Source organism: Acomys minous, assembly GCF_964271855.1.
Source record: "Acomys minous genome assembly, chromosome: 5".
NCBI classification, from domain to species: domain Eukaryota; kingdom Metazoa; phylum Chordata; class Mammalia; order Rodentia; family Muridae; genus Acomys; species Acomys minous.
The window spans coordinates 98,887,746-98,899,520 of record NC_140494.1 but is presented as its reverse complement, the minus strand read 5'-3'; the positions used below and the strand labels follow the sequence as shown (position 1 = coordinate 98,899,520).

General features: G+C 39.2%; 1 protein-coding gene across 1 annotated transcript; it reads right to left on the bottom strand.

Annotated features, from left to right (window-relative positions):
* Positions 1 to 10,125: 10,125 nt before the first annotated feature.
* Positions 10,126 to 11,058, bottom strand: LOC311598288 (olfactory receptor 8B8-like; the record flags this gene model as incomplete). Its single annotated transcript, XM_084783323.1, has 1 exon — positions 10,126 to 11,058. The coding sequence occupies one exon, from the start codon at positions 11,056 to 11,058 to the stop codon at positions 10,126 to 10,128; it is 933 nt and encodes a 310-aa protein (XP_084639449.1).
* Between the last annotated feature and the right edge of the window lie 717 nt (positions 11,059 to 11,775).

Sequence of the window (11,775 nt, the reverse complement as noted above, 5' to 3'; positions counted from 1 at the left end):
ACCTGGCAATGACCCAAGGGGGGCGGTTATGAGTTTGTAACCTTAAGCACCTGATTAAAAATGGAAAGACTTATGTTTACCAGATCTTTTCCCAGGAGTTCAGGCTGTGTTGCTATGGTTCTTACAAATTAGTTCAATGGTGATCACACTGTCTTATTAGACGTGTGCAATTTTGTGTTGTTTTGTTCTATTATTTAAAAACGTTTCACAACGTGTTTTGATGAGGTTCATCCATGATGTCTTCCCCTCCAATTCCTCTCCACCCTCCCTACCACTTCTCTTTCCCAAGTTCATTGCTTTTTCTTTTTCAGGTTTTTAATTCACTGACTCCACTCAGCACTACTTGTTTGATGTTCATATGAGATCCTTCTATTGAGAGTAGGTAGACTCTCGGGGTCTGCATCACTGAAAACTACCATGCTTCTCAAAGTATCCATAAGCTGCCAATAGTTATTCACCTAGAGGCAGAATTCATGACCCTATTTTCCCTCCACTGATGAATTTTATCATGACTGGTTTTACGTTGGTCTTATACTGTTGTTACCACTGTGAATTCCTTGAAAACAGCCCAAAGACATTGTTTTAATGTTATGATCTGTCACCTCTGACTCTCACAATCTCTCCACTCTACTTCCCTAATGATTACTGACACCTTGGTTAAAGTGTATGATGTGGAGGTCCCATTGAGGACTGAAAATTCGTAGTCTCTTATTCTATACCTGTTTACTAGTAATATCAATCTCTATTCATCTCAATCAAGTATCAAAGGAGGCATCTCTGATGACAGTTGAGAGATGCACTAATCTATCAATGTAACAGAAAGACATTGCAATGGAATTTAATACTATATCCATACCAGATTACAGTTATAGGTACTTCCCTATTACCTATAACCAATATAGCCTCAGTAGTTACCCCCAAGAGCTATTATATGAATTAATTTTGTCTGTGAAGCTCCCTGAAGTCCAAACCAAAAGTATGTTACTCATATAACAGGCAAGTATTGCATCAGTGGACTTGTAATACCAAATCAGCCATTACTGTAGCTCTCATGAGTAACACCTGGGTAAAATGGAGTACTTTGCTCTTATGATAGCATGTATAGGTATTTAATAGTATGAAATCTGGGCAATCCCAGATTCTTCTTCTAACTTCTTACACAAGACAAGATGAACTTTTAAAAACTAACATGTACTGTTCTTTTTTTTTTTTTAATCAATCAGATGGTTGAGAAACAGCTATCTGGAAGGTCTAGTTTGTCACTAGCCTTTGAATCATGCTGAAGAAAACGAATGCTTATTATGAGTTTATATAATACGAGGAAATGCCTTCATTTTCAGCTCTGTTTGGATTGAATATAGATGCATATGGTCTAAGATTATTGTTTTCATGTATGAAATTATCAAAGACAAAAAACAGCAAGTACAAAAAATTCAATATATAGACATTGAAATGTTCTCTTTTTCTTAAGAATGCTGGAACGTAGGCTATTAAATAGATACAAGCTTTCTTGCTCACTGGTATGACTTGAATACATGGTGTATTCTGCAAAAAAAAAGATGGAATAATCAAGTTTGGTAGTAAACAAGATCAGTGGCAATGACCTGTACAATTGAAGGTTCTATGGGACACTACTGACAAACCCCTCCAAAAAAGGGTAGCTCATCCCTGGTTCTAGCTTTTTATTGGAAAACCTACACTATGAAGATTAGGATTGTTTAAACAAGGTCTGTATAAAAAGTTGCATTGGTATTTTTATGGGGATTTCTTTTGGCAAGATGGCCATTTTTACTGTGTAAACCTTACCAATCAATGAGCATGGGAGATGCTTGCATCTTCTGATATCTTCTTCAATTTCTTTCTTCAGAGACTTGAATATCTTATTACACATGTCTTTGACTCACTTATATAAAGTTACACTGAGATACTTTATATTATCTGTGGCTATTGTGAAGGGTGTGGTTTCCCTAATTTCTTTCTCAGACTGATTGTCATTTGTATACAGACTGATTTTTTTAAAAAATTAATCTTGTATCCAGCATCATTGCTGAAGGTGTTTATCACCTGGAGTTCCTGGTGCAATCTTTTTGAGTTGGTTATGTAACTATTATATCATCTGCAAACAGCAATAATTTGACTTCTTCCTTTCCAATTTGTATCCCCTTGATCTCCTTTAGCTGTCTTATTCCTCTAGCTGGAACTTCTAGTACTATATTGAACAGATATGGAAGGGAGGGCACCCTTGATTTTTCCCTGATTTCAGTGAAATTGTTTTGAGTTTCTCTCCATTAAATTTGATGTTCTCTATTGACTTGCTCTATATAGCCTTTATTATGTATAGATATGGGCCTTGTTCTCTCCTAGACGTTCATAATGAAGGGATGTTAAATCTTGTCAAAGGCTGCTTCTGCATCTAATGAGATGATCATGGGATTTTTTTTCCTTTCAGTTTGTTTACATGGTAGATTACATAGAAAGATTTTCATATGTTGATCCATCCCTGCATCCCTGGGATGAAGCCTATTTGATCACGGTAGATGATAAATTCTACCTGTTCTTGCATTCAGCTTGCAATTATTTTATTGAGTATTTTGGCAGCAATGTTCATGAGTGAAGTTGGCCTAAAATCCTCTTTCTTCTTTAGCCTTTGTGTGGTTTAGGTATCAGGGTGACGGTGGCCTCAGAGAAGAGTTTGGCAATGTTCCTTCTGTTTCTATTCTGTAGAATAGTTTGGGGAGTAGGCCTTCTTTGAAAATATGGTAGAATTCTGTCCTAAAACCATTTGTCCCTTGGCTTTTGTTATTGTTGTTGTTGTGAGATGTTTGATTATTGCTTCATTCTCATTAGGGGTTACAGGACTGCTTAAACTGTTTGCCTAATCTTTAGTTAACTTTGGTTGGTATATGTATTAAGAAAATTACACATTTCCTTTAGATTTTCCAAATTTGTGTAATACAGGCTTTGGAAGTAAAACCTAATGATTCTTTGGATATCCTCAGTGTCTACTGTCAAGTCCCCCTTTTCATTTCTGATTTTGCCTCTTAGGATACTCTCCATCTGTCTTTTAGTTAGTTTGCCTAGTGGGGTTTGCCAATCTTGTTGATTTTGTCAAAGAACCAGCTCTTGGGTTTTCTGATACTTAGGAGTGTTATTCTTAGGTTTTCTCTTCTCACGTTGTCCTTGATTTCTTCAACGCTATGTGTCAGGAATTTTTTTTCAATTTAATATTTTCTTTGACTGGTGTGTCGATTTCTCCTATTGTGTCTTCTGTGCTTGAAATTATCGCCTCAATCTCCTGAAATGTGTTGGCGATGCCTACCTCTGTGGTTCCTGGGCTCTTCTTTACGTTTTTCCATCTCCATGATTTTCTCTGTTTGGTTCTTTGTTTGTTTGGTTTTTTTTTATTCTATTTCCATTTTCAGCTCCTTGACCTTTTTTATTATATTTTCCTGTATTTCTTTGAGGGATATAATTGTTTCTCTTTAGATACCTCAAATATCTTCACAAGTAGGGAGTTAAGATCATTTTTCTGTATTTCCACTGCATTGAAATATCTTGTGATTTGGGGTGGAAAGCTCCTCCAGGGAAGCCATAACGCCCTGGTTATTTTGTTGATTGTATTCTTAAGCTGGCCTTTTGGACATCTGGTTGTTCTTACCGTTGGCTGTTTGTTCCTGGAAACTTCTGGCTTCTCGGGCCTTTTTTTGATCCTTTAGGTCCTGCTGATTGCTACAATAGGGCAAGAAGATCTGTACCAAGTGTTGGATCTGCATGTCTCTGGATTCCAGAGTCCTCTTTATGGTGTCAGGGACAGACTGGAGGAACAGGGGCGTTCTGGAGCAGTGGGTTTCTAGCTGGGCAGATGATATTTTCCTGGTAGTCAGATTCAGCTGGGCTCCACCATCTTGCACCCTAGGAACCTGTACTCACCCACTGTTCAGTCAGTCTCTGCTCAGGGACCAGTGGGACCTACCTTGGATTAGAGGTTTGTGGGCTGCCTTCAGGGAAGCAGGAGCTGAGCACCACTGGATTTGTGGTCCCATGCTTAAGTAGGCATAAGATGCTGGACTGGTGTGTGGTGCCTGGTCAGGCTTGAAATACTGGCAGGAAGCGCTGGCCCAGCTAGAAGTAACAGAGAGCTGCAAACCCCTCCTGTAACTATTGAACCCAGGAGACAGTCAAGAGGGTGGGAAATAATGTGAGGCTAGAATTTTGTGCCCCCCAAGTCCTAGGAAGTCCTCTCTAATCTGGGAGCTCCAGTCTGGGAGTCAACTACTAGGTTACTCAGTGGATGCATAGTCTCTGAACTTCTGCCTCTCAGATACGGTGTGCCCTTGCCACTGTCATGTTGGGCAGCCAAATTGAAGCTCTTTTAATGCTGAAATAAAACTTGAAATTAAAAAAATGCACTGCCCAGAGAGACTGGAAATATTTTTTATCCTTTCTTACTTATTACAGAGTATCACAGTTTCTTTTTTAAATATATTTTATTAATTTATTAATATTACATCTCAATTGTTATCCCATCCCTTGTATCCTCCCATTCCTCCCTACTCCCCTCCCCTATGACTATGACTGAGGGGGACTTCCTCCCCCTGTATATGCTCATAGGGTATCAAGTCTCTTCTTGGTAGCCTGCCATCCTTCCTCCGAGTGCCACCAGGCCTCTCCATCCAGGGGACATGGTCAAACATGGGGCACCAGGAGTCACGTGAAAGTCAGTCTCCACTCTCCATTCAACTGTGGAGAATATCCTGTCCATTGGCTAGATCTGGGTAGGGCTTCAAAGTTTACTGCATGAATTGTCCTTGGCTGGCGCCATAGTTTGAGCAGGACTCCTGGGCCCAGATCCGCCCCTCATAATGTTCTTGTAGGTTTCTAGGACCCTCTGAATCCTTCTTGTATGGCTAAGTTTATCAAAATAGCTAAAGTTTAACAAAGTTAGCAAAGACAAAAGAGACGAGGCATATATTATTAAACCAGTTTTTGTTAGCCTGAATAGACCTTAGGTAAGGAGAGATATTTTTGTCCGCCAGACTGCTTTCGGCATCGTCTTGCTGCGCCTTGAGATGGGAATATCTCAGCTTCTTCTTTTTTTTTTTTTTTTAATATCTCAGCTTCTGAAGCTCAAAGATATGGCACTAATTTCTTAGCTTCTCATTTCCTTCCCGACATTCCAAAATTCACTTTAAACCCTTGTTATCCTAGGCCATTCCCCTGTTGATCAACCCTCTGTTTTCCTTTATCTAGAATGATACAAACATCTACAATTTTAGTATATAGAAAACCCTGGCCATATTCTGTCTCACAACATTAAACTTCTGTTAGCCTTTTCTAAATAATATTTTCTCTTTTTTTCAACTTTTTATTGATTCTTTGTGACCTTCACATAATGTACCCCAGTCCTACATGTATCCACTCATATTTGCCCTATGCCTTTGTAACTTCTCCTGTAGAAGAAAGTTTTATAAAACAAACAAACAATAAAACAAAACAAAACATAGACAACATGTTATAATAAAAACTGTGGTAGGTCAGTGTGACTCACAGTATATCACTATCCACACATCTTCTCTTGAAAATGTTTATTGCAAAGAGTCTGAGTTCTATCACCTCATCAATATTGAATCTTCACTGGGACTCCTCCCACTTATCCTATTGTTACCCTGTGTCTTAGAGATCCTGCAGCTTTGGATAAACAGTAATAGATCTTTCTCATGCTCCAACAGTTCACAGATGATGAAGCCTGGAGGATGGGCCAACTTAGAGTCTTGGATCTGGGCCTGGGTAGTAGCTGAGCTGGTCATCCTGCCCAATCTCCCATATCAGCCTTACCAGGACAACGTATCTGGAACTACTCTGGCTAAACAGCCCACCACTGTCACTGGCAGGAGACATGATCAACTACCCAGCTTGCATGCCCTCAGGGCCAGTTCATTGGCAACCATGCCTCCAGAGCCAGCTCCACTGTGCAGCCAAGTCTAGGCACAGGCCACACTCTCCCAAGTGCTGCTGGGACAGCACTCCCACTCTCACAATGTCTCATTTGGCTTATCCATAGCTTTGTTCCCAGAGCCAATTCTGCTGTGTTCCCCAGGCAAGATGAGAGGCTTGCTCTCCCAAGTGCTATAGCCAGCGAGGGCCAACACTAACTCTGCCCCTCCTATGACTTTGACACCAGATTTTTTGACTGCCTCAGGTGGTGAGGGACAAGGGGGCAGAGGGTATCACCCCAGTTCACAAGCCTTCTTATAACAGATCAGTGGCAGGGTCAGCTAAACCAGACTCTGGCCACTCGGACGAGCTTTATTTATTTTTTAAATTATTTTATTTAGGACCAGCTTTATTTTCAATCAAAAGACCCAACCAGAATGGTAGTCCCTGATAGTGACTGACAGGTTGACATCAAAGAACTTGGCCAGAGGCATGCCACCTTAGACCAGGAGATAACTTGGGATGATTTCTTCCATGAGACAGCTTCTTTCATTTCCTTTCAACAAGGTTTTCTTCTAGCAGTATTTTCTGTTTTCACCCATTTAAAATAGATACATCTAGTCATCTGGGTCCTATGCAGGTATATATTTTTAATTCAGGTATGTATCAGGCCATAGCCATCATTTAACGTGAAAAATAAAATTAGTAAAATTACCAGAAGAATTTCTGCATATATCAAACCAGTGAAGTTTTCAGAACTATTGAATTTTGAAAATATGCATGAGCAGACATTTTGTTTTAATCCATGGCACTATACTGAGTTAAAGATAACACCCAGAAGTCCTGTTATTTGGCCTTTTTTCTAAAGGGAGCAAATAGTTACTGAACATAGTAAACAAAATCTCATGTATATTGCCCTGTTTGGGGAATGAAATTATTAAAGGCTTTTATTACATCTTTAATGTTGTTTCCCAAATTTTACTGATTTCTCTGGCATGACAGTAAAGAACATTGCAAAGGTAAAAGAGAGAATTATCTACATTCCCTCACCTTTAAAGCTCTTCATTTCTAGTTTTAATCTTTGTATATAAATGCATATCGGTCAGATTTAGTATCTTACTAAATATTCATTTAAATATAGTATTCCATAACCCTTATTATATCATTCTGTCTTCATCTGTCATTTTTAATTTTAGGACAAGAATTATCATTCAAAAACCCATCCTAATCCAAAATATCTCGGAGATCTATTGTTGCCTTCTTGTTTGGTTTATACAATGTGGTCACCTTAATCAATAAGGTAGTATAGTCACATAGCTGTTATTTAAACATCTATTTAAAAAAAACAGGAGTTGAATCCAAGCTATCTGTGTAGTACATTGTAGTAAATGAAGGTTACTTACATATATATTTTCGATTGTCAACTTCTTTGTTATAAATCTAAATTAATTTTTGTTTCAGATTTTAAATTGTTTAAGCATAGCCAATAACTGTATAACTTTTGAAGTACAGAAAGTCTTACAAATCTAGAGATAAACTTCATGCTTTAACAAGAGTCTTAGAGAGTTCAATGAAACCAAAAAGAATATGTGATGAGTAGCAGTAGCACCCATTTGGAATGGACTGCCTCTTACCTATATTAAAGCACACAGTGTCTTCTCCTGTGCTGGCTTCTTCTCTCCTGGTCACAAAGTCAGCTGGCCCACCTGACACAGGACACTGTTTGGGAGAAAACTTCTAAACAAGCATTCTTGGGACTGGGTGGGCTTGAGGGAAGCTATGTCAAATCTTTAGAGCCAGCTTTTCAATAAAGCATAAAACAACATTTTAATATCATCTATACCTAAAAGACACCTAATTCCCTGCAAACCTGACTCCAGTGACCAGAGGCAGGAATCAGAGACAACAGAGAAAACAGAAAGCTCAGAGATGAGAGACTCTGACAGGAACAGCTGCAGTAGTGCACAACAGACCAAGGTGCGGGGAGCTGAGGGAGCAAGAAGCTTTGGAACAGAGCATCATCAAGGATCAGGTTCCCATGTCTTCCTGTGACTGGAGAATGTTAATGGGGACAAAGAAACACATACAAAAGACAGAGACACTAAAAGCACAATCAGCCACCACAGACCACAGATCACCCAGATTTTATGAATCAAAGAGTTTGACATATTGTTTTTAATTTTCTCAAGAAAAAATATACAACACAACAAGCAATCCACTTAACACTGCAACAAGTTAATGGGCACACCAGAAATCACATGTCAATCAAATAGAAGATTAAAAATACTGAAACATCTTGCAGTCAGAAGAGAGCATACAAAAATAAACATTTGGTCACCACCTTCATTAATATACCCAGCAGCCAAGTTTTGTGTTAGTTTTTCTGTGGCTTGCCCAAGTACAAGGTCTTTTCAGTTTCTCTACACCAGGCCAGGAGCCCTCATGGACCCAAAGAATGAAGGTGAGCAGTATCCAGGCTGAACCTCTGTCTTGAAATTTAACTCTGGGTCCAGTTTTCCTCAGTTCCACAAAACATTCGCTACAGATAGGACCCTTAACTACACTTCTAAAGGCTTTTAGATGCATCTTTTCCACATTCTAGACATAGAGAACGTGCCAGTGGTTTCCCGAAGCACTCGGCCTCTCTGATTGACATCTCACCACCCAGGGCAGCAGTCTGCAGAGCTCATGGGGCAGTCAGAAAAACTGACAGCTCCAGATGAATGCCCAGATCCCATTGGAACCTCAAAATGTTATGGGCTTTTATTCAGATACTGGTTGGCCAGGGCTATACCTGGGATTCGGGAATTCCATGACATAGCATCATGCTATATCAGATAGAGGTTTATAAAGGCAGTAAAACATAAGTTACATTTCATTTCTGTGAAGACATACATCCAGCAATCAGGAGATTACATTCTGTTTATAAACATGCACATATCTGCCTAAGTGCACTCATGTCTAACTACAACCATAGATTTTAGCAAATGCATGTCTTGTAGGAGTCATGGTTGTCTTGAGCAAAAAGAAGCCTTGTTTACAGGAGCAGAATCAGTGGTTCGCATTATGACTATTCTTGTGATAACCAAGTTTCCTTAAAATCATATAAGAATGTTTCTTAACATTCCTTAATTTTACATCTGTCCTTGGGCCACAGGGGCTTTCAGGCTAGAGACAATTTTGCTTCAAAGATCTCCTAAACACAATAATTTAAACTTAAAACATAATGCTAACCATCACATAGTAAACTTAGTCAAATTCTTTGAATTGAAGACATAGCAGGTCCTTATATTCACATACCTGCCCTCATGTCCATGAGCAGAAAACCTACTATAGGTTCCCTTTATCCTGAATGATCTAAATTGCAGTTTCAGAGAACAGACTCAACTCCCCTTTACCAAATTTCTTTAAGACTGAGAAAAGACCAGAGTGAATAGGACAGTTCTCCTCCTTACCTCATCATTTTGAGAAACAAAGGAACCTTTAAAATGAAATCTCCTATAAATTATCACACAGGTTTACTACCTGAAATAGTGAGACACTGTCTCTAAGACTACTGAAATCAGTATATCAGCTGCAAAGCCATATACAACTTAGGATTGTACCCTAGTCACATTGGTGTTTACCATGTAGGTCAGTGGTAGAACACTTGCCTAGCATAAAAGAAGGTAAGAATGTGATGCCCCAAGTACAGTACAAAAATAGTTAAATAAATATGTACATTTAATTGATCTTTTGACCTTTCCTTTTCTGAGCATAATTTCATCCAGTAGTATTTTGTCCTTACGCTACCATGATTTCTAAGGCTAGAGGGAACTGTAATATTAGATGACTTCACAAATCAGTATCTTCAGTTTTTAGTGCTAAAAATAAATACCTATAGTTGGAGACATAACAGATAAACTATTCTCTCTACCCTAAAAGCATGCTGTTAATCGGCCTTCATGGTCCTTAGTTCCGATTTTTCCTTGATAATCAAATTAATTTGTATGGTAAACAATTTGATTCTACACAATCTTTACCAAAGTGTTTTCACATTATTTTAGTTCCTGTCATTTTTAGTTTTCAAAAATGGGGTCAAATGAAGAACCTCATGAATATAAGCAAATGCTACTTCTCTAAGCAGTTCTCTTGATAATTGTGAACCGTACATATCCCAGGATGTACTTACACAACAAATACAGATGCTACTTAGCTAAACATCCTTTTCTTCAATGTTTTTCTCAGGGCAGCATGGACGTCTTTGTTCCTTATACTGTAGATAAAAGGATTCAGCATTGGGCCCATAATGGTATAAAAAATGGTTGATACTTTGTCATCATCCCCAGATGCACTAGAAGGCTTGAGATACATGAAGGCTGCAGCTCCAAAGAAAAAAGAAACAGCTATGACATGGGAGCCACAGGTACTGAAGGCTTTTGACCTACCTTCTGCAGAACGGATGCTGAGGATGTTGGAAAGGATCAAGGTGTAAGAAATAAAGATGGTCAGACAGGGCACTGTTACATTGACACCCACAACAATAAAAAGCATCAGCTCATTGATGGAGGTGCTTGTGCAGGAGAGCTTCAGGAGAGGGGGTATGTCACACATGTAGTGATTGATGATGTTGACATCACAAAAGGTGAGTCTCAACATGCAAACTATGTGGGCCATGCCACCCACAAACCCCATTACATACACACCCACTGTCATCAAGAGACAGACCTGAGGAGACATGGTGACCTGGTAAAGCAGGGGCTTACAGATGGCAGCATATCTGTCATAGGCCATGGCTGTCAAAATGTAGCATTCACCAATAACAAAAAAGCAGAAGAAAAAGAGCTGAGTCATGCACTCAGCATGAGAGATGATGTTCTGCTTCACAAAACTCACCAGCATTTTGGGGGTTATGACAGAGGAGTAGCAGAGGTCTGTGAAGGAAAGGTTGAAGAGGAAGTAGTACATGGGGGTGTGCAGGTGAGGGTTCAAGACGATCAGAACAATCAAGCCCAGGTTCCCCACCATGGAGACCACATAGATTCCCAAGAAGAGGAAGAAGAGAGGCAGCTGGAGCTCTGGCTGCTGTGTCAAGCCCAGCAGGATGAACTCCTTCACTGTGCTGGAGTCATTGCGTATGGCCATTCCTCTTCAGGTCAGATCTGTAAGAAGAGCAAAAAAAAGTTGTAGCATTAAAGTGAAATCTCAACCCTCTTTAACATTCCACATTTAAATGAGATTAAGAACCAGAATAGAATGATAAATTCAAGTACACAGTTATCTGGGCCTCTGTTTTCCACATTTCATTAAAGTTAAAGTATAGAATAACTATAAATATATGGAAGATATTTCTTTGTGTATAATATTCATGAAACCACTGGCCATTATTTTCTCTGTAGTATCTCAGTTCTCCTTTTGCCTTGACAATGCAGCTTCTACTTTAGGCTCAGTGGTAACCTCAAAAGATAACAGGCAGTGACATCAAAGGCTCAATTGGTTGCTCAGGAAAAAAAAAGATGATGCGTATAGGCAATACTTACTTCTGTATACAGGGACCTCACAAATGGCCTTACTGAATCTACTGTATTCTCACAGAGGGATAAGTACAAAGGGTATGGATGGGTTATAAAGGTATGTAGCCCAGTCAAAAATCTTTTCTGTTGTTTCTAAGTTTGGCTTTTTTGCACTGAGGGAAATGAATTTTGGAATGGTGATTTCAGAGCTCTCATTCTTCTGGGTTCCAAGAAACCATGAGTTCTGAATCATGATTTACAGTGGAAACTTTCCGCAGAATGCCTGCTTTCTCACTGAGGTTGGTAAATAGCATCTATTGATGTCACAAGAGCCACCTGAGAAATACTC